This window comes from Filicampus tigris, chromosome 18 (genome assembly GCF_054856515.1).
Source record: "Filicampus tigris isolate MCC_2025a chromosome 18, RoL_Ftig_1.0, whole genome shotgun sequence".
NCBI lineage: Eukaryota > Metazoa > Chordata > Actinopteri > Syngnathiformes > Syngnathidae > Filicampus > Filicampus tigris.
In genome coordinates, this window is record NC_141234.1 from 3511033 (window position 1) to 3534458 (window position 23426).

Here is a 23426-nt window from a genome sequence, read left to right on the forward strand (position 1 = left end):
ACAATGTAATTCCCAACCACTGTGCTGCAGCACATTTGTGGGAAATGTTCCAATTTCACCTAATTGGGGGGAAAATCATGATTTATTTACTACAAATACTGTCTGTTCATCTATCTATGCTAGCGACAGGGAGAACAATTAAATCGCGATATACAGCTTGAGGAGTGGGGGGGGGGTTGTCCCTTTTTTTTTTTGCAACTAAATGCCCTGAAGTACCATATTTGTATTTGTGAGTTTGTTGCCAGTTGTTTAAATTATAAAAACATACATGTTCATTTTATTTAAACATAATAGTAGAAGTGGAATAAAATACAGACTTTTCACGATTCAATTTAGGGCCCAGCTCAAAAGTATGAAATGGAAAATTGTGCCACAAGACTGAGTTTGATGAAAAGTGGAAGTGTCACACATTCCCCCCCCCCTCCTTACAATAGATAATTGTCCATATTAGAACATGTCTGACGGATCATTTAATGGATTGTGGTCTGGACTGATTGGGGTGGCTAACAAGCTATCATGTTTAAGAATGGGGGCGGGGGCGGATTAAAAAACATTAAGATTAGATTAAAAAAGAAATATCTAAATAAATCATTAGTGTGTTTTCCTGAAACTGGGAGGAAAAAAACGATCCAGGGACTGGGAAAGAGTGGCGTAAATGTAAACAATGTTTGTTCTGATCCCGCAGTCCGGATCCAGTGTTGTTTTCATGGCGTTGAGATCCGCTTCCGGGTTTTGCGTGTCTCCTCGCCCCTCACTAAGATGGCTGTGTCTCGCGGAGCCTCGTGCTGGTTCGCTCGATTTCTCGCTCGCGCTCTACTTGTGCGTTAGAATCCCCTTCTTTTTTTCCTTTTTTTAAATACACTAACGCGCCGCAAACACACTCGCACTCCCCCAGTTTAGCCGTCTCCGTATTTTTCGCGTGTTCTCCTTCGCTAAAACTTTCCCCCCTGTCCTTGTTTTTTTTCTCCCTCAAGTTGAAACGGAGTCGCGGTGGATTTACCGGATACCGGTCCGGACGGAGGGCAAAACCGGGGGAGGGGGGGGATGAACCTGGACGACGGGTACGTTGTGTTAAATGCAGTTATATTCAATGACTATTCGGGGTTTAATCGCGAGTGAGTCGCCTTGTTGAGAGGAAAAGGGGCGCTGTAGAAAGAGTGGGGAGGCGAGAGAGGGGGGATATCATGGCCGCTCAGGTCGCCAGCGTCGCCTCTCTCAACGCAAGCCCGCCGTCCGAACTCAAAAAGCCGGATCGGGACTCGCACGAGGAGTCGGCGCCGGGGGAGAAGCAGCCGCAGCAGCATGAGAACAAGGAAGCGGGGCCCGACGGCGGCTCTCCCGGCCGAAAGGAACTGCAGGACGGCGGCGACGCTGCTGGGGGAGGAGGGGATCCTGACATGAAGAACGGCAACGGGAATTTGCCCAGGGTAAATAATAATAGCAGTAATCAGAACGATTCCGGCGGGCCCGAAGGGAATAACCATCCCGGCGTGGGACACCACCACACGGGCCCCTTCCCACCACCTCCTTACGGCTACAACCAGCACTACAGCCGGGCCCCTTTTCATCAACATGGCGGACAACAAAGCCCTGGCATGGCAGCTGCGTCGGGGCCGGGCATGATGGACCCTTACCCCGCCAATTCCCACGAACATGGCTACCCCAACCACTATAACAACTACAGTCCCTTCCAGAGCAGGACTTCATATCAGGGTCAGGGCTACGGGGCCATGAGTTCCCCGCGGAACAACCAGCCCCCGGCGGCTGGGGGGCAGCCAGGCAAGCAGCAGCCAGCAGCGGCGGGAGGAGGAATGGCTGCTGCTGCTGCTGCTGCTGCTGCCTCCTCCTATAACAACCAGAGGTATAACATGGGAAGCCAGCAACCCACGTCAACGCCGACTTTAAACCAGCTGCTCACGTCCCCCAGCTTGGCCAGGAGCTACCCCAACTACACGCAAGGAGACTACAACAACCAGGAAGGGGGCACCAAGGCGGCGGCGGGGGAGATGGCGAGTGGCTACGGCGGGGTCCATCCGGCTTGGCAACATCGGGCCCACCACCCGCCTCCCATGAGTCCGGGGAACACCGCACAAGCCCCCAGTCGGAACCAGGTAAGCCCCCCCACTCGGAAACCTACCACGCTAAGCTACCAGCCATTGTCTATGGAGCAAGAGCTCTAAAATGGCTGCCTCTCTCTTTTCACACAACACCACAACCCCCTGCAATAGTGCTTTGGAACGTGCAACGAGTCGTGTTTTCCGCGTGAAAACAACTTTTTGTGGCGAGGGGGTGAGAGGGGGGGACGAGTTTGGCCAAGTACGGCGAGGAGTTTGCCAGGAGAAAGTGTGCGTTTAAAGAGCAAGGAGGTGATGTTGCCTTTTTCTTCCTCCTCTACTTCCAACCTCCATTTAGAGATTTAACTGCGATTAGCCGAGGCGCGTTTTTCGCCTTTAAAACACCCCAAAGTAGGATGTGCGCTTGATGAAAAGTGTGACATCGTTTAAACGAGGCGTAAATGACAGCCACGGACTCGGAAAAATACATTTGCATATTCATTAAGCAAGAAGCTACATGCTAGAAGATGCTAGTTGCTGCATGGTGAAGTGTGTGTGTGTGTGTTGTGAAAATGAACAATTAAGCGTTTACTTGGATCAACACGCCTGATTGTCTTTTTTTTTACGAGTGTTTTTCGTTGTATTTATTTTTTAATCTTTTACACCCTCCGTTTCTCGGCTTCCGTGTTGTCAGCCCGGCCGCCTGCACTCGGGCTTAGCGCAGATTGCCTTTTGCTTTGGGATTTGAATTATGGAGGTAAAAATCGTGCTGTCAGAGCCACAAGACAGTTGGTCTTAGGTTGACATGCGAGCCGAGATCTGATTGGCTGGCCGTCCCTCCGCTCTCGGCCATTTATAATTGAATCTAATGGGGGAAAAAAAAGGCTGCAGCCTCACCACTACCACTTTTCCCCTGTTACATACTCCTCCACCAAACAAAGTAGTGCTGCTGCTTTCCATCCCCCAAATCTGCCATTTTTGTCATATCATTATCAACAAGTGTGTTTCTATAAAATGCACCTATGCATAATGTAATCATGTTAAGATGTTTGTGGACTTGGCCAAGCACGCACGTACACAAAAATGTGCTTTTCAGTATTTTCCTCAATGCTTGTTAGGGGGGAAAATTCAGGTATGAAGAGGAAAGAGGTGGCTAGGTATAAAGCGATCCACTTTTGAGATTGATGATAATTAAGATGGTGTGATTGCAGTTGTTTACTCATCATTAGATGATTAAAGTATCTGAAAATGGTCATTATCTTGTCCATAATGTTACTGACCAACCACGGTTAGAAATTAAATGATTCACTCCATGGTCAAATTGTCACCATCATTTTTTAAAACCGTTTAGCCATCGTTATGGACTTACACGTGTAAAAATGATTAAATTGCATTTTGCTTGTGTTTTGGGCCGCATCTCCAATTCTTTTGCTCTTTCAATGGGCGTGGATAATCCAATAGCATACACATTTGTTCAAATTTGTTGAAATGAATGTGAAAGTACGATATTCGTCACAAATGTAATGAGCATTTAATTATTAGTTAATTGTCCGAAATGTGAATTGCTGTTTTTTTCCTCCTGCTCTGCAAAAGTCTGCGCTTAATTTAGAAATGAATTATTGTGTAAAAGGATATTTTTGACAATCTTGAAGCTTTCTTTCCTTGCTGTTCACTATGTAGACTGATTATTAATGTAGTTTCATACTCTAAGAGTCAGGGTGTACAATTTCCTTTTTACTTTATTGGTTTATTTGGATGGGACAATGCAACTTTGTAAAACATATCCAGCATAGTTGTGTAGTGTAAAAGTGGCGGATTTAGCACAGGGCTAGTTTCAGTCCAGAGCTCACTTATCTTGATCCCCACTTTGTTCAATATTTTTATGTTCACAGCCCCAAATTATTTTTTTAAATAGGTTTACAATTTGTTTGAAAAAGAAGTTGTACTTGTACTTACAGTGGAACCTCGGTCTTTGTGATTCATCCGTTCCTAAAAGTCTGATTAAAATCAAATCGTACAGAAACTGAATCGGAAATGATGTATAGCTAGTTCATCTGTTGTAGACACCCAAAAATATTAACCCAAAGGTTTTTTTAAAGGGATCATAATAGATTATAATAACTCAATAATTTAGTTATCCATACAAATGTATATGGCTTCAGTGTAAAAAAAAAATACCCCAAAACAACCAAACATTTCAAAAATATCAATTTTAGAGCTGTAGTTAAAATGGCATGATAGAATGAAACCGTGATATTTTTGCTTACGGTGATGTATTGCCTGTATGCTAGGTGTGTTCCGGCGGCATTACAAATTCTTGCTCTGGCGCGTCACAGTAGCTGCAGTTGTTTACAAACAGCAAAGGTGTCAGCCAAGTGTCATGGCGTTTTTTTTGTGTTTTTTTTTCCGCTTCCCTCCCTCCCGAAGGTTTACAATAGCCTCATTTACTTTCTCCGTGCATTACCATGTGAGCAGTGCTCACCCTTGCGCCTCCCTCGAGTAATACGGGTCACATTTGGCGTTTGTTTACCCTATGGTTATGTCATTTGCACAGACAGGAGAGTATTACATGAAGACGTTGCCGAAAAGGCAATCTTCGGACAACAAATTGTTTCAATTGTGTTACGGCCTTGAGACCGCCATCATCTATCACCAAATGAAGGACTATCATTGTATTTTCTTCAGGTCTAGTCTCGAAATGCAATGTCGTTATAGGATTAATTCAATTTGTTCACTCATTCAGACCTGTGTTTGGAAAGAACTGTACTTTCTCCTTTCTAACTTTTTAAGAATGTTTTACTTTTGGCCCCCAAGCCGACAGCATTTTTCATGCCCAGAAAAGATCCTGCCGACTGGTTGCAATATTTTGGAATTAAATGCTAAAGCGAATCACGCCATATCATATTTAGTGGCTTTTTATTTTTTTATTTTTTTACCTGCAGTAGTTTTTCTGTCGCCTGGTACACAAATCTGAGAGAGGAGACAAACAAATCAATGTCGGCAGGCGCGTCAGATTCCACAACGCCAACATTAAATATGTATGGTATGCTATTGCACTTTAGAATAAAATTGTGTTTCCATAAACTTTGCAATTAAATACAAAAAAACAAAAAAAAAGACCAGCGAATCTTGAGTGTGCAAACTTACCATTCCTATTTATGTCAAGCAAAACCATTGATTCACATTAATTTGAATTCCTTGTTTAATCAAGCCCTAACAGTCCTACAAGGGTAAATATACGAATAATAATAAATATAATAGACCAACCCTGCTTACTAGTTCCTGATCAAATTTTGTTTCAGAGGATGTTTTTGGCAATCCTAAACCTTTCTTGTCTATCGGGCGACTTTGCCGCACATGGCAATGATTGACGCGTTTAGGCAACAGAGACTCTTCACGCTTTGCTTTCTAGCCACAGATACATTTGTGGGGGGCATTTTTGTTAGGCTGTTCCATCTCTTCTACATCTACAGTCATTTACTGGTGAGTGGCGACTCCAATTTTTAATCACAGGAAAACTAGTAGCCCACGGGCGCCCGTTAATGAAGCCGAGATAATAATATGCATGGTGATGTTAACTGAAACCACTGCTTCAAATGGATTAGGCTTTGTTTACCATTTTGAATTATAAGTATATATAATTATATATAAATTGATGGAAAACGTGAGATGCCGCAATCAGGCATGTTTATTATTGCGTAAAATGGCAATTCATGGGTCAAATGCTTGTAATATCATGGAAAAGATCTATAAACCGTTGCAGTTGCTTGTGTGCTGATCTTTGACTTCTTTTGAAGCCTTTGTTGCTCGGCCGTGTGTTTTCTCTCGCGGCCCCGAAGTGCATTTTGTGTCTGTTCCGCTGGCCCGAAGCTTTAACCCGAGCACAGTCGGTCATACAGATGAAGTCCAGAATCGACGTCGACGTGGGTGGAAGAAAACGGTGCGCTGGCATTGCCAATTTTGAGCTCCGTAGGCAAACGGGTTGTAGTTTGCCCACCTACTGGTTTTCAATTGATTATTTTATTTTATGGCCTAGTCATGTTTCTTTTTAATACAAATATTAACCTTAATTTTGACTTTGCTATCGTGTTAGTGTTGGTTAGCGATGGACTACGGCTCGTAATGATTTGGTTGATGTTACCGGCGTAGGAGCGGAACTCTGCCCTAAACCAAGGACCAGTTTCCTCTGTACATGGTGGTTTTTTTTTGGGGGGGGGGGAATATTTTATATGGTGAACCATATTAAAACTTTTTAAAAAATATAGTTTTACTCCTTCCACTACCCTCCAACTTATTATGACATGCTTACACGTTTGAAACAGACTTTTTAAAGTGTTCCTTGGCTCCTGTTCTCACTCTTGCACACACAGTTCGCCAGAAAAGAGGCCAAGAATGAATGCTTCAAGCCCTATCACTCCCTGTTGAGTCTTGCTGTAAAACTGACGCATTAAACAAGAGAATTAATTATTGTGTTTATGTATGAACACCAGCGATCAACCAATTTCATCAAAAGTCAGCTATCTTAATACTAACCTATAATGTCAAACATCATTGACAATTTCATGGATATTAGCGTAGATGTTATGGTAATTATATACAGTAGCTGCCCTGTGGGACTGATAAATATTACTGGAGCTCAGTTGGGCACCTTCTCTGCCTCTTCTTGCTCTTAATTACGCTGCATCTCTTCCAGTGCTGCCTGGCATGTAGCGTTACAACATCGTCGTACGCTGAAGGCACGCAACTCAAACTTTGGATTTGCCTGTAAAAACCTGCAAAAACGGTCATTTAAAAATCTGCAATATGATGGAGTCGTGAACAATAACCCGCGTGTGTGCGATTGTTTATGCTTGTTTGTTTGAAAGTTGGGTCAAAATCAAGCCGCAAGAGCGCCACCACATTGACTTTCAGGTCAATTTGAGATGTTCTCCATTGTAAGTGCGGTCGGTTGTACTTTAACCCAGTTCATCAAATGCTTTCATTCATCTCTTCATTCAGAGCACGCTTCCTTTTAATGGACCGATCAACACTTATTTCAACACTTTTTTTTTTTTTTTTTAAAATGCCGGCATTCAAGTGCTTCAGACCGACTGCTGACAAATGTGTTAATTGAGGTCTAAAAATACACACTCCCTTAATTACTTGATGGCCGAGCGGTTATTTTGGAGTAGCAGTCGCGTCAGGTGGTTCTCCCATCGCTGTTAAAGACATGCTTTTTGACGCCCAAGTTTGAATTAAACCCCCGAGCAGAAACGAGAGTTGGAATCCTAATGGAAACGCACCCAAAGCAAGGCTGTTATTTATTGACTTGACTACCGCTAATGGATGCGCACGCTGCTCCGCCGCCGTCTGAAAGGGTGCACCCCCAACCGCCCCCCCCCCCCCCCCCCATCACCCGGTGCAAATTGGAAAGTAGCTTACAAATCAAACGCTCATGTAATGAAGCTGGATGATATTTATCACTGCCGTAGCATTCTAAACAGCAACACGTTTTACCAGGGGCGAAAGAATTTAGTCCACAAATGCTCTAGATGCGTTATAATAGACATTTCTACGATTGTTGCATTATATTTGTAGTAAGAGTACATAGTACCAGGGGAGGGTTGTTCTGTGTTTGATTTGTATGAGACGAGACCTCCCCCCCAAAACAGGCTTATTTAAGTGTAGGTCTCATCAGGGTATTTGTAAAATATATATCTGAAACACCATCAGTCACCCCTTATGTAGATGGAATAACCTGACCAATTCTCAAATCTTGGAGTATTAGCTCGATTATGAAAAAAATATTAATCACGATTATTTTGGTAACAATTGAAATCACGATCATTCAAACGGATATTTATTTTTTGCTACAAAACAGGAACAGGTTTAAACATGTAAAAAATATTAAGACAAAATTCTTTGAAACGCTATAATAATTTAAGTTCGTTTTGGACCCAACGTTTATTAAATTAACTCTTTAAAAAAAAAATTAAAGCGCAAATATATAAATTAAAGTATGGTTTCCTTGTATAAACAAACTAGTTAACTTGCTATGCACTTATAAATTGCCAAAGTAGTAAACTGCTTGGAGTAAAATGACAATTTTGACAGAATAAAAGACATGCTATTTATCTATACATTTAGACCTTTGTCTGGAGTCTTTTTTTGTTTTGTTTTTAAAGTAATATTTACACATAGTAAACAAAGTGAAAGTAATTTGTTTCTGATAAATTAGAAATTTAATATGCTGATTGGGTCAAACAAATTTAAATGTTGACTGTTACACACTAGAATGTAATCGATACAATATTTCTAAATTACAGTAGGCCATATATAAACTGTATTACAATATAATGACCAATAATATGTTTGCAAATTGCATTTGAAGCAATTTGAAACAAAAATGAACACAAAAAATTTGACTTCATATTATAGACTACACAAGGAATTAAACTTAAGTCACAGTAATAATGTTTAGCATGGTTTAAATTTTTGTGCTAGTAAAAGTAGTGTATTTGCATAAGATATGTTATCTAAAATAAATCCCTCATGCCGATTGCGGACGACGCCAAATCTAACTCTGTGTTTTCTTGCTTTGGTGTATCATAACATCATCGTAAACCAAACGATGGTTGAATAGATTCGTCATGTTGCCGGGGGATGCAGACACAACTTGCACTTTATACGTCTTTGCTCGCCGTCGTCCACGGCGAACCCAAAATGTAACCAAATAAGCGATTTCGACTTGCCTTGCTTGTTTACAAGTCGTTCCTGTGGCGGGTCTTGTGCCATTTTTAGGTCTGTTACTCTGTTAAAGCGTTGAGTAGGAGCGTGTGCAGTGTGACTTGCGGGGTGCGGGCTGGCTGGCTAGGAGAGTGTGGCGCTTCGGAGTAACTCGTGTGCGCATGCCTCAAAACAACTCAAAATGAGTATCGTAATCGTTTTTTTAAGATTATGCCAATTTTGTAATCGCGGAGTGCAATAATCGACATCGTAATTGAATTTCGATTAATTGCATAGCCCTATCTTGGAGTGTTTTTGCCGCCTCTCTCGACTGCTCAGCCAATGCCAAGTTGGCTTCCGTTGCCATGACAACTACGGGCATTGCTCCTTGTTGAGCCTAGAGTTGTTAGTGACGAAGCAGATTGTAGTTTTCGCTCGCGGAGGCAGCACTTCATCACCAACAATTGAAGGAGTCACACCACTTTTTTTTTTTTTTTCAGTGAGCTAGACAATCGCTTGTTTTCATTTTGAGCCAAAACGGACTTGTATGTCGTGTCAAAAGTGCTACAAGTGCTCATTGTGCACAAAAGAGGAACGCGCTCCGTTTCAGGAGGAAGTTCACTCTGCGCTCTTTAGCCCTGCACTGCTGAGTAATGATTCTCCACAGGCCACATGGACAGCATGCTGCCTTCCGGCGCCGTGCGCGTATGTGTGTGCATGAGACGTGCTTGTGTGTGCGTATGCTGGGAGAAACGGTGTCAGTGATACCCAGGGGGAGGGGGTTGTTTTGTGAATGATCTTCGTCTGCCCCCTGACAGCTGTGTGTGTGTGTGTGTGTGTGTGTGTGTGTTTGTGTTACGCTGCACTTATTTGGCGGCGGCGTGTAAGCGAGTGTGTGCGTGCTGCCGTTGCCGCCTCAGGAAGCTCTGTGACCCGCTCTTGCTCCTCGCGTCACCAGCCGTTCATCTTCCTTAAGTGACGCCTCCTCGCTTCCAGGCCACTGTCGCCCTCAAGACAGTGTCGCCTGCAAGGCACGGCGGCAGCTCGCTAGGAAACGGGACGCCGGCGTTGCTCTTGATTGACACTTCAATCTTCAAACTTTTGTGCTCCGTTGACCTGAAGACATATTTCGAAGGAAATACGTAGACACAAGTAAATAAAAAAACAAATTGTAGTTGTTGTTGTTGTTAGCGGGAGTCCTATATGTGTTTTTCTTCAACAAAGCGTCTGGTCTCATTTTGTGTTCCATAACGTGTAGTAAGTGTCATAATTGCGTAACTCCTATGACGAATGAAGTTCTTGTTCGCACACAGTTGTTGTCAGTTAAACGTAACATTTTGCTGACCAAGCGCAGCTGCGCTTGTCCCTGCAGCCCAAGCTGGCTAGCTAGCTAACAGCCACGCTCCTCGGCCTCCACAGCTTTTAAAAAAAATTTTTTTTTTGTACTCTCTGCCTTTGTACAGATGCATGAAAACTCCAAAGTCCTCCTGGAAATTGGAAGATCGGAAGACGAGGTTCCAATACACACATGATTGGCGATTAGTCAACTTAAATAGTAAAGTAGTTATGTCGACTAGTTGCTTCAACCACTAGTTTGTCGCGTACTCAAATGGAGATAAACAGTCTGTTATGTGGACAAATGCCAACGCAGGTCCCATCGCATTGGCGAGGACGTGTTGGGGGTGGTTGATCCTTCATTCGCTTTGACATTTGCCTTCTAAAAGGCTCCAGATTACAATAATAATATCCTTCTCGGGTCCTTGTGCTAGAGCGGAGACTTCATCGACTTGTTGACGTATGGTGCGAAGGCTTTCCGGATTTGAAATGGTTAACCTTTAGAAAATGGAAGGTAACGAAATGATGCTTCCGGCTAGATATTCTACATTTAATGGCTCGAGCTTGCGCATATACGAATAAAATGTATCATGTTTACTGTATTTTTTTTTAAATCAAAAATGACTGCGGGGAAAAGCCGTAAGGATAGCAACAACAACTCACGTTGTGTGCATCCATGTAGATTAAATGCTCCCTGGCCACGCCCCTTTGCATTCAAAGCACTTGTTGTGCTGACATCGGCATGCATGTAATTATCTGAATGAGCAAACCCGCAACGGCCGTGTGCGCCAGTTCACCGGAAATGCGGCGTGAAAGTGCCTCAAGTTCCATTTTATTTGATTTTAAAGGACACTTTCACATGTCATAAATCGCCAAAAACGGCTAACTTCATTTATACACAACCGCTCCAGAGAAGTGGACAAGTAAAGGCCTGCCCACAGCGAGACGCTGCCCCCGTTTTCACTCGAATAAATAACCGCGGTAGCCGCTATTTACGAGATGCTATTTGTATTAGAATAGATTGTTTTGCTTCCGTCTCTTGGCTTTGGAGCAACAGCAGTGGCCCGTTAATAGTAAAGTTGCCGAGCGTGACGCGAAGAAGCCCTGATACGAAACTATTCGAAACACTGCAAAGAAAAAGTGTGAGAGTGGAATCTTCATGATGAGATCAAAAAAGAGGCGGTCAGAGGACGAGTGATTAGGATGTCATTGAAAGTGATCGGTGTGGCAATTAAAACTATGTAAGTGCAGATACATTTGACCAATATTTCATTCTTAAGAGACAAAGTAGTGACAAACGTTTGCATGGTGCGTGTAAATAAAGAAGCGCGTGTCACCAGGACAGTACACCCCACATTTTATACAAGGTCACTGTGTACGTTTGTGTGTGCGCAGCGCAGTGTGTCTAGAGTTGAGATTTCAGCCACGAGGTAGGCATTGACTCAGCTTTATAGTTTTTTTTTCCCCCTTCCGTGCAGAACTTATTGTGTTTGTGGTGAGGAGTGAATGACAGGCTGATAGCAACGTCTTGATTTAGAGGGAAAACCAAGTAAATCTTTTGTCAGATGCTACCCCCCCCCCCCCCCTCAGTTGACTTTTTCCTTGGTTGTGACGTAACAGTTTGCCTCATTTACATAATGCCACCCACGCATTGTTTCTTTGCACACAACTTAAACGCTAGGCTAGAAGAATAAGTTGTCTTCGGTACATCCGAGCACTTTAAGCAGATATGTTTTTTACAGCGTGCAAGTTAGCGCGCTCCTCCCACCCTGAATATCTTTTTAAAAATCGCCTCTCATCCGAGTCATCGTGCGGTCAGTGGGATCTCCCAAGGTTGACGTATTGGGATGCCAGACTAATTACTTAATTGGAAACGTGGCCCCTTTGCTTGTTTTTCGCGGTCTCCCGTTTACGCCAACTGTCATTTATGGGCCCGTTCGGAGCTCTTTGCGCGTCACTAACAGTTAAACTTCCCCCAAAAGTTATTATGAGCCTCAAGTGCTCAGTGTCAAAATGTTGTTGAATCACGGAGAGCTTTGCTTTCGCTTCCTGTTCTGTATTTGTTGTTGCGATTATTCATGCGTATTCCTCGTCAATAATATCACGTATGGATCAGCAGAGCGTACCAAATGATAATCATGTCAATAATCAAAATAGAACAACACACTCAATTTGACTTTTAATGACTGTCATCGGAAGAAATGCAACTTTGGATTTGTGCCTTTTCAATTGTCTAAAATGAGATCAGAGGCAAGTCATCTACCCCTAAAGTAGAGCTGCTTGATTGTGGAAAAAAATATAAATCACGATTATTTCGGTAATAACTGAAATCGCGATTATTTCAAACGATCATTTTTTGGGGTACAAAACAAGAAAATGTTTAAATGTAAAAAAATATAAGGACAAATACATTTCTTTGAAACACTATCCTAAGTTCCTTTTGGACCAACCAAAATGTATCAAATTATAAAATAATGAAGGTGCAAATGTTTGATTTCCTTGTGCAAACAGTGCGTTGGCTATAAATGCATATTAGTAATCGTTTTTTACGGTTAGGCCAATTTTCTAATTGAATTGTAATTGAATTTCGATTAATTGCACAGCCCTACACGAAAGAGTTCTTTCTGTAGGACATTGCTTGACAGGTTACTTCATTTCTCTGTGAATAATGCATGAATTATGATGACTACATTTTGACATTTGCAGCATGGCTGGAAATCTCTCCTGGAATCCATTCCGGTGTGTGGTCGTCATGTATTTATGATAAGAATAGTAAATTCAGGCCAATTGACATCATCGGCCGCCATCTTGCTTTTTGGCCGCCGGGGCCCTGCACGAATAAGCCGTTTCTCATTCTCGAGTTTCAGAAAGCAGCAAAAGTGTCCTGGAGAGAACTTGTTCAAGCTCCGCCTCCTAAGCGGAAGCGTGTGCTTCTCCCACCGTGACCGTGGAGAACATCATCAGCGTGATGGAAGCCGCCATGCCCGGCGTGCGCGCAGCCACGTGATTTGCCCTTTTGGAAACAATTGCAGCCATAAAATTGACTCCTGTGGTCTCGGGATAGGATATCCTGTCCCCTCTTTTGTGCCACATGTGATGCGCGCCGCCTTCCGGGGGCCGGCCTTCCGCGGCGTGTGTTTGGGCTGCTGCCGCGTTGCGTGCTGAGGGGCTTTAAGGCAGAACAATGGCGCGTGCGCCGTGGCGGATTAAATTAGCAGCAGTTGTTTATTGTCTCCCCCGTAGCCGCTTCGGCCCATCTGCTCCAGAGGGCCCCCTTCCCGCTCGAGCCCTTTACAAATCCCTCCCCGCATCACACAGTCACTTTTGAATAGTCGCAATATCCACCAGCAGGCCTGTCGTGACACAGTACATCAGCCCAACCTCTTCTGCCAAGAGTACTCGGGCTTTCCTCTTATGCAGATTAGCCATGTGCTAATTGTGGTTATTTATTTATTTGATTATGGGAGAAAAAAGGGGGAGGGAGGAGTTACCTCTACAATTTGATTAGATAACCGCGCGTCAATTAAGAGACTGCTTTCGGCAGGTTTAGTTGCCATCCAGATGTTCATGCTTCTTTTGGTGGCCTTGAAGCTGTGGTCGATACAGCAATGCTATCAGTTTATTATGAAAATAACAGCTACCGGGAAGTTTATTGAGCGACCACTTTAATATCAAATTAACACCTTTTTTTTTTTTTTTTTTAAATCACCAGTGCGTTTATGATGAGAATAGCGCACATCACACATTGCAACAAGTTTTATTTTGAATATGACATTTAAAGTTCACTTTGTACACAAGATATTAGAAAGAACAGCAAAAAAAAGGATAATTTAATATTTGTTCTTACTCCTGACTTACTATATTATTAAATTAGTGACTAGTAATCCAGCACAAATAACCATAAAATGGAGTAAAATCTGTGTTTACTAATCATTAACCGTAGGATCCATAATGCTGCACACACACAGCAGCTAATAGCCAAGTGTTCTAAAAAGCACGACTCCCATACAGCGATAGACTACGGCGCTTTCCGAACTGCGTACAAATTTGGCTTGCGCCACAGCCGTAAAAAAAAAACAAAAACGCATGCAGTTGAAAACCACTAACGAGTGAGCTGACGAATGAAGGAGCGGAATAAGAAAGTCGTGAACGAACAAGCGAGCAAGCGGCATAGCGTTACCGTTGCACAAAACAAATAAACTAGCTAACAAATTGACGAGCAAACTGATACGTGAACTATGTCAAACTTGCGTTCTGAGCAACTTGCAAACAAACAGCCAAGTGATATGATAATATCAGAGTGCAAGGAACAAGGCCTACTTGCTTATCCTCGCACCAAAACAAAAGATCATATGAGGTTATAATTAACATAGAATGCAATATGTGAGTGCAAAGGCGTACTTTCCTAACACTGGTCCGCTGGGACGTGCAGCGGAATATTTTGGAATTGCGTCCCCGCGCACGCAGCTTTGGAGGAGCTGTTCATAGCGTCACGAGAGAGAGTTGAGTGGCGGCTCAGTGTCAGCAATAGAAACGCTGATTACGGTTGAGCTGTACTTTCCGGCTCTCGCTTTGTGCTGAGCTGTCAAGCGTCTTGAAAGGAAGTGGCCATCCCATTCCATCCCATCCCACGTTGGCGCACGAGGATCCGCCGGCCACCCTCAGATCAAGCTGTTGTCCGTCAAGGTCCCATGTCACATCGGGGTGGGAGAAAGTGGATGGGTGGTATGTGTGCTTCCTTGCAGACTGGGGTTAAAAGTGCATTAGAGGTCACTGGAGTAGTGGGCCTAGCGAGGCTTGTTACTTCTTCAACCCACGGTGCAGTTGGTAACGACCCAAAAGAGAGTAGTTGCCCCCCCCCCACCCCCCCACACACACACGCTCTCCCATCCGCACATACCTATGCTCCTGAACCTGGAGGAGCTCAGGGGAGCGTGGCCGGGGTGGGGGGTCTGGCTAGCCAGAAAACCTGAAGTGGACTAATGTTGCTTGACCACTCTGACAGCCTGTTGATTTTTTTTTTTTTTTTTTTCTTCCACACCCACGCACCTTCCAAGCGCACGCATTCGGACCACCTCCTGCCGCGGCGATTCCCCCCTCCGCCCCCTCCCCCCTCCGACTGCACCACTGTCATTCATAGAATGCCAAAGCCTGCTGCTTTATTAAAGACCAGGAAGCGCAAGGCCTGGCCCAGGTTCAAACGCAGTGCAGCTGGGACCTGTTACATTTTCGGCAGAGTGCCCTTTCTGTCTGGCGGGCTATAAATAGCCCTGGTGGTTGTCTCCCTTAACCAAGGAAAAAAGGTTTTGGGAGGGGGAGAGGAAAAACACACACACACACACACACACACGCAGATTAATAACCGTGGGAAGCAATGAAAGCTTTGTGTCTGCTGCCCGGGGTCAGCGGGGCAGGAGGTGTTGCTTCCTCAAAGCCGCCGTTATGGCTGGTGCCTTTTTGCTCGGCTCACGCCGACGGCGCCCCCGCCGGGAATTTCAGACCACAAATCAAGAAAACGGCCACTTCAGGAATGCGGGACGGAATTCTAGGTTTTAATTATTTACGTTTGCGTCACGTGGCGGGATTCCCTCTGCATCATCTGTTTTTATGACCTTGGACCCAGCTGCTGACAGCCGGCACAACTTCTACATTACACTACAGCCCCTCCCTCCCTCGCTCCCTCCCTCCCTTCAGAGAAGCTTTGGACCATGTGCATCTTCCAGGGTCCAGACACCATCCTGACGTGTCTCCAGCTGAGCGGCGGGCCCACGTCCAGCCGCCGCAGACACTCGTGCCTCTTCGCGCATAACTCTGCGCGACTCCTCCCTGACGTTTTCGTCTGTAACAGAATCCGCCCACTGGCACAATGAGCCTGGGCAGGAAACGGCTCCTGGCAGTTCTAGTAGGCCCCCGTTCATTCATTCGTGGCCAATTTTTTTCCTTTTCTAGTTGGAGAGTAAATCCACTTTTTGTCCTCCCTCTGCGCCTGGAAGAGGATATTTGCAAATGCCTTTTCAATTCCGTCTAAGTGTCTTGACAAGTCCATTTTCCGTAGGGCTTGTCCTCATTAGTGTCGCGGGTGAGCTGGAGCCTCTTCCTGACAAGGGGGCGAGAGGCTGGACACACACCCCGGACTGGTCGCCAGCCGCTCATGTTAAAAAAAAAAACAAAAACAAAAAAAACCAACATAAATCTGTTGTGTTTCAGCTCACTTATTCATTGAGATTCCTCATGTGTATCCTCTAGCCTGCAAGCCCCATGGACCAGGTAGGGAAGATGCGTGCGCAACCATACGGAGGACCCAACCCTTATTCCCAGCAGCAGCAGCAGCAGCAGCAGCAGCAGCAGCCGCCACCGCCGCCGCCGCAGCAGCAGCAGCAAGGGCCTCCCACGGGGCCCGGACCCCAGCAAGCGAGCTCCTATCCAGGGCAGGGCTACGGGCCTCCGGGCCCCCAAAGATACCCGATGGGGATGCAAGGTCGGGCAGCGGGCGCAATGGGCGGCATGCAGTACGGACAGCAGGTCAGTGCTTTTTGATTTGGACGTTCCTCCGTAGCTTTCCACGTCACGGGCATTCCAGGAAAACTGCCTCAGCAGAAAGATCAACTGTGAGAAGCTGTTCGGAAATGTTTACCAGGAGCCTTAATGGCTCCAACAGCTGCCCCTCAATATTTTGGTTTTGTTTATTTTTGTTCAAATGCAAGGCTGGGGAAATCAATGTTTTGTTTTGTTTTTGTCTTTTTTTCTCCCAGCGTATTTTCTCGTCATACAATCGAAAAGCGAATTTGTGCCGAACAAGACACCTAATGGACTCTCCCAGCCAGGCAGTGAAAAGCATTCATGAATCCTGCAGAGTCAAAACCTTTTTTTCCCCCTCCCTTCCACTTTGTGGTTTTTATGCCTATTGTGTGTAACGATTGTCGCGCTCGCCTGCCTGGTGTCTGACTGACTGTAGACTCCACGAGTGCCCTCCAGACATAAAAAAAAAATGGAAAACGGTTTCGATGCTCTTTTATGTTCAAGGCATGCGCAGTACTTGATGGCGTTTTAATGTGCATCAGGTCTTCACCAACTTTGTTTAGCATTTAGTCGAGAACCTCTCCAAAGCATCACATGCTTTTCTTTTTCTTTTTTTTTTTTTTTCCAAATCCCGCACAAGGTTAGTACTCTCTTTTGACACTTTCTCCATCACACTGAATTGAAGCTGTGCATAAGGAAAGCTTTTTATCGAAATTCAAGGGGATGATGTTAGAAAAACGTTTTTCTATTTATTTATTTTTTATTTTTTTGCTTCACTGTAGTTTAAAGCGCCCTGCTAGAGATTTGTACGTACTTTTGACTCAGCATTGAGGAGTACTTTTTTTAAGCACCAGTTTCAGAAATCTCTCCTTTTAATCTGAGAATGATAAAGCGCCGCTTTGGTTCGCAGCAGGAAGAACAAAATCAAGGTGATTACTTTCCCTATTGAGACATTTGAAATGAATATAACTTTAAGGGGGATCCTGTCAGGTGGTGAATATTGTAATCCTGCCGTAACATTTCAACCGCAGAAAGGCTTGTACTGACAATTCTGCGGTGCCGTGTAATCTTTCGCCCCTTTTACACGGCCTGTAAAAGCTGGCATTTTACTACCCTTTTTTCTGTGTCTGCATAAACGGCATCGACGTGGAATGGGGCGGGGACCAAGTCCACCTCACAAACCTTTAGCATCGACTGTTGTATCAGGAGTGGGGAACGGCCTGTGTGTAAGGCAGGGGTTGAATGACTCGATTATTATTATTATTATTATTTTTTTTTGTTGCTTTTGTCGATGACGTCAATGTGATGAAAGAGTCAATGACTGGATTGCTATTTTTTGGGGTGAGCCTATTTTGATAGACTGGCACGAACAAAAGCATCGTTTAAATTGACCGATGCAAGATACAAAAATGCATGATTAGGGATGAGCTTTAAACGTCAACGTGGCGCAGTCGACTCATCGGTTCAACCATTCGTTTGTGGCGTAAAAAGACGCAGCTTCCTCGATGATGAACTACAACTGATTGAGCTTCCTCCCTCTCTAGATGTCAGCCTACGGACAACAGGGGCCAGGAGGCTATGCGCAGCAGGGTCAGGGCTACTATGGCCAACACGGCGGCCCTCCTCACCCGGGCCAGCAACAGACACCGTACCCCGGCCAACCCCAGAGCGGCTCTGGAGCTCCCTTCCCCCAGCAGGGGCACCCTTCACAACCGCCCGGCCAACTCGGGCAACCCGGGCCCCCTTACTCCCAATCCCAAGGCCCCCACGGTCCCCCGGCCGGCCAGGCGCCCTATGTGTCGCCCCAGCAACAGCCGAGCCAACAGCAGCAGCAAGGTCCTGGCCCTCAGAACCAGCAAGGCTCTCAAGGCCAGCCTGGCTACCCTCAAGCCTCAGCCCCGGGCCAGCCTGCGCAGCAGCAAACACCGCCGCAGCAGCAACAAGGCGCACCGCCGCAGCCGCCAGCGCAACAGCAGCAACCACCACCACCACAGCAGCAACCGGGAAGTCAACCTCCTCAATCCCAACAACCTCCTGGCCATGGCCAGCAGAGTCAGGCATCGCCGTACTCTCAGACGCCACCACTGCCGCAGCAGCAACCACTGCAGCAGCAGCAGCAGCAGCAGCAGCAGCAGCAGTCGCCATATCAGAGGTTCCCGCCACCTCCCCAGGTAGCAACACAGCTGCGTCTGGAACACCACTCCCATTCACACACCCGTCCGTCTGTTAGCGTTCATACATCTTCAATTATTTATCAAAGGGGACCCACCTGCGATAGTTGAAAAGCCACGATCTAGGGAGACCATATCTTTTGATTCTTTATCGGTTAACCCCTCCGACACACTTTGAACACATTTAAACTTACTGAAACTCAGTATACACGGTTCAGAGAAGGAATGCATGGATGAATTACAGTAACCAGAAACACAGTATGCAACATTTGACTCCGGTGTTTGATATCGCGGGTGCTCACACGATCAGATGGAAATATTTGAAGAAATATTTGTCTGATTTGAGTTTTGTTTTTATTTATTTTTTTGTCACGGTCCAGGAACTGTCCCAAGATTCCTTCAGCTCCCAGTCCAGCGCTCCTCCTTCCAACCAGCCCATGCCTTCCAACAAGAGCAGTCAAGAAGACAGCATGCAAGGCCGGCCGTCCAGTTTGCCGGTGAGTCCTTTGTGTGATGTGTGAAGAGTGAAATTTGAAAAAAAAAAAAAAGTCCCAACTTGTTGAGTCTTAGCGGAGATAAACTTCTTTGTCAGTTTTTGATGGTCTTGAGCCCCCTGTGGCACATGAGTGTCCGTTACATATCAGTCCAGGTACTCCGCAAGTCCTCATTGGATTGACAAGACTCTTGATTGTCTGCGGACATAGTAAGTTTTGGCCCCGGGCCGCACGTGACAAAGCGCCACATTCTAGTTTTGTTTTTTTTAACACGTCGGCTGTGTTTATAGGCCACTCTCGGCAGCTAACCTCGTTGCAGGGCCTGGGGAAAGGCGAGTGAGTAATGAGATCATTAATGAGAGACAATGAAAGTGAGAGAGCAAACGTCAGCGAGGCGCCGCACGGACGTGGGGTGGGGGGAGTAGAGGGGCGGCTGATGCGGGATGGACGGGCGAGTGAGTAAATGACTTGAAATGGTGCGAGCGATCCGTCGGCGTGGGAGCTGCCGGGAGCGAGGGAGGAATGATAAGGAAGGCTGTCTCCGCCAATAAGGGATGCCCTCAGGATGTGTTACCCTCCTGTTTATTTTCTCTCCCTCCTTTATTTATTTATACATCTCTGCGGGCTCTAACCATTTGCTGAACCGGCCACGCTCGGGCTATTTTTACTTTTCTTCTATTTTTTTTTTTTTTTTTTTTCCTTTCCTCCCCCTCCCTCCGGCAGTCTTATTGGGGATTCCCTATCTGTGCTCGTTGATTGGCTGCCAGACATTAATCTGCTTGCCTCGGCGTGTCGGAGCACATGACTCTGTGTACAGATTAGACCACATTTAAAGAGCCTGACGGCTTGTGGAAAAATTGTAAATTAAGATCAGGTGTGTCTTTCCTGTTTGGAGCAACATGGGACAGTTCAATAGAGAGATGGTCAGATGCATTCTGTATTCATCCTATTGTTCACAGCCGACTTTTCGGGTGCTGATTTTGTTGAGTCGCCGGCCACAGAGACAAACATCCCTTCACATTCACACCTACGTACGGTTTAGTCTCCCGTTGGGCAGACGTGCTAACCAGCACACCGCCGTGCGGCCTTTGAGGTCATCATAGAAGTTAAACAACAACGACAAAAATATATATTTGGATTACTAATTTGTCAAGTGTTGATTGGTTTATTTTCTTCCTTGTTGGTTGTCAGAGTTGTGTTGCTGGGTGACTCAACGTCGCTCAACGTCCCACAGCTGGCATCGTGTTGGCGCTCTTTAGGCAGCAAAGTGAGGCTACAGAGCCAAGTTGTTTTGATTAATCAGCAATCAGTTCCACACACAATCGACCTCAGTCTTAATTTTGAATCAATTACGTATAGCAGTAATCTGGATTAAACAAATGAATAATCTAATCCCCACAAGTGTCTGATTTGGCCTTGCCGCATTTGTTTAGCAGCCATCGCCTCACCGCGAGTCGTTGTGAGCCAGGTGGGTTGAAATGCATGCGCACCTGCAACGTGGAGGCAGCTGTGGGGCAGGAGTTGAGATCTTGTGTCCGTGTGGGCGCAAAAAAAAAAAAAAGAAAAGCAAAACAGGCAGCAGCAGGCAACCAACTAGCTGAGCAAGTTGAACTGGTTTCTGGTTTGTTTTCTGCCCGTGGCTGCGAGACACACGCGGTTGACTGTTGAGCATTAACCGCCTAACTGCAGTCATATCCAACCGAATTTTTTTTTAATGACGTTTACGTGACTTGGTCTCGCACTCCGGATGAAAGCAAAAGTTCTTCCTTTTTCTCGTGATGACACGCATGCGATGCAGTGGTCTTGAATGACATGTCAGAGCAGTGTCGTAGCTCCCGTTTGCAGGACCTTAAAAGTCTCGGAAATCTCCGCAGCCACATCTTTGATTCCCCCCTGGAAGTGACACTTCCTCTCCATGTCGACCAACGAGAGCGGGACGTCCCCCCCCCATCCCCCACCGCCTTTGCTTTTAATCTCCCTGTTGTCCCCTCACAGGTCTTTTGTACACCCTTTCTCCACTGTTGGCTTAATCCCGCCAAAGGCCGCCCACTGATTGTATGACTCGTCTTTTTCATGTGTCTGAATGTGCTCGAGACTTTGAGAGGAAGGTCACATGTTGGTCACACACTGAGTTTGTTTTACTTCGCCTCCCATCCTCGACCCCCGCTGCCCTCGTCTATCGGTTCCTCTCACCAAAATAAGAGCCATGTAGCTGCATCAGTGACGGGCCAAGAAAAAGGCCGAGGATAGAAAGATGGTCAGAGATGACATGGCCGTATTTAACAATTACCTAAAGAAATTACATTTTCATTAATGAAAGAAGTCCGTTGTTTTTCTTGCGGCAAAATAAGCAAGCTCAATGTGTTCTTAGCTAATTAATTATTATTCCCCTAGATAATGTCAAACTATTGGGTGGCGATGCACATTTAATTTAGCATCTGACTGATTTGAATTCAGATAAAAGATTCCAGAAGAAAATCGTTGCATGTCTTTGCGATATGCATATTGCACAGCCCATTATCTCGATATCAATATTTTTGGGATATATTGTGCTGCCGTAGCTTTTTTTTTTATTTTTACTTTAAATGTCATTTAAAACAGAACCTATTTAACCAGGTACAACCCTTTCACAAGGGTGACCTGGCCCAAAAATATTGAAAAGTGAAAATATACCCCAAATAAAATACAAATGTTTGCATCTGTTCCCATTTACACAAAACATTAGCAGTTAATCATTTATTTATTTTTGTTGTTGTTGTTGCTTTTGCCAACTACTGGCCTAGTGTGCAAATTGCTTTTTTTTTTTTTTTTTTTTTTTTTAAACTGGTAATTGTTTTGACTTGCATGTGGAACTTTTTTTCATGTCGGCCTACTCCTATGAACCAACCAGGGATGTTCCGATCAGCTTTTATGACACCGATACCCATCATGCATGAGTGAGATCGGCCGATACGATACCGATTCCGATCACATGGAATATCTGTATATTTTTCCATTTATTTATAGTGACTGCTATTATGCAATATTTTCTGGAAAAAACAGCCATATTATTGCCGTAATTTTGACAAAAATCTATATATATTTTCAAAAGCATGAAGAAATACAAAACCGTTGCAGGCACAATACAATAATTACTCAGTCACCAAGATAACTGCAAAACTTAAATTGACCAGCTTTTAGTAGCACAGTTTTTAACAGGTCAAAAGACTTAATTATGCAAAAGGTCAAATAAATAACATGCCACCTAATCATTGCATGGTTCAGAATATAATCAAAGTAGAAAAAAATAGTCACATGCAGGCTTCACTCGAATAAACCATTCAATGAGTTCCTGAATTGAAACGACTCAGGAACTTTGTCCTGTGCATAGACAAACTATCTTGTGCATTTGTCAACGAGAAAAAAAAGTCCCTGTTATCTTTTTGTGAACTATAAAATGATATAGTGGGCCTGTTGCCCACAAGTGACCTACAATGCAAGAGAATTGGAACAATGCAAAGAAGTGGCAATAATGCCACTTAAACTGCGCTGTGTCCGCCTTGACCTTATTCAATGCAGTGAGCCTCGTAAACTCACCGTAGTCTCCCAATTGCTACACAAGTTGGTTGTGTTGAAACTTTTGGCCATGCTCCTTTTCATGGCATGTACAGTATTACAAGACGCAAACTCCACACAGACAGCAGACAATGCTATGTTCACACCAACTGCGGTGGTCGGAATAGTCGATCAAAGCCTTTTATTGCCGATCAAAACATCCGATCACCCGCGGCTCATGCTTCGCAGCCTTGTGTTGCGTCCCTCCCCTCTGCTCGCAGCGGAGGCGCGGCTGCGTTACGGAGCCTTTCTGGCGGCGCGTTTCAATTGGAGTCAATGTAGCTCGCTCGCTCGGGCGGGCGGGCGCGGTCGCGTGCAGCGCGGCGCGACTGATGCTTTTGGACGGGGGGACGTCGTCTCCTATTAAACAAATCAACTTTTTCGCCATTTCGTCTCGCGGCAGCCAAGCGTGAGCTGCGGGCGATCGGATGTTTTGATCGGCGATGAAAGGCTTTGATCGAACATTCCGATCACGTCATTTTTCACGAAAATCGGCCGATCGGAGCATCCCTAATCCTAACTGTATCCTGACCACTTGCTTCCTTGAAAAATGT

The 23426-nt window shown here is 45.0% G+C and overlaps 1 protein-coding gene across 2 annotated transcripts in view; it reads left to right on the forward strand.

Moving 5' to 3' along the window:
- The first annotated feature begins 709 nt into the window (after positions 1-709).
- arid1ab (AT-rich interactive domain 1Ab) overlaps positions 710-23426 on the forward strand; it is a 41146-nt gene continuing 18429 nt past the window's right edge. The window contains exons 1-5 of one of the 2 annotated variants that reach the window (XM_086014994.1): positions 710-1861; positions 1928-2111; positions 16341-16616; positions 18158-18784; positions 19165-19281. In XM_086014994.1, coding sequence (XP_085871120.1) covers positions 1185-1861; positions 1928-2111; positions 16341-16616; positions 18158-18784; positions 19165-19281 — 1881 coding nt within the window. In that variant the 5' untranslated portion in view covers positions 710-1184. Of the gene's footprint in view, positions 2112-16340; positions 16617-18157; positions 18785-19164; positions 19282-23426 lie in introns of both variants that reach the window. The other variant, XM_086014993.1, reaches the window with a different exon arrangement.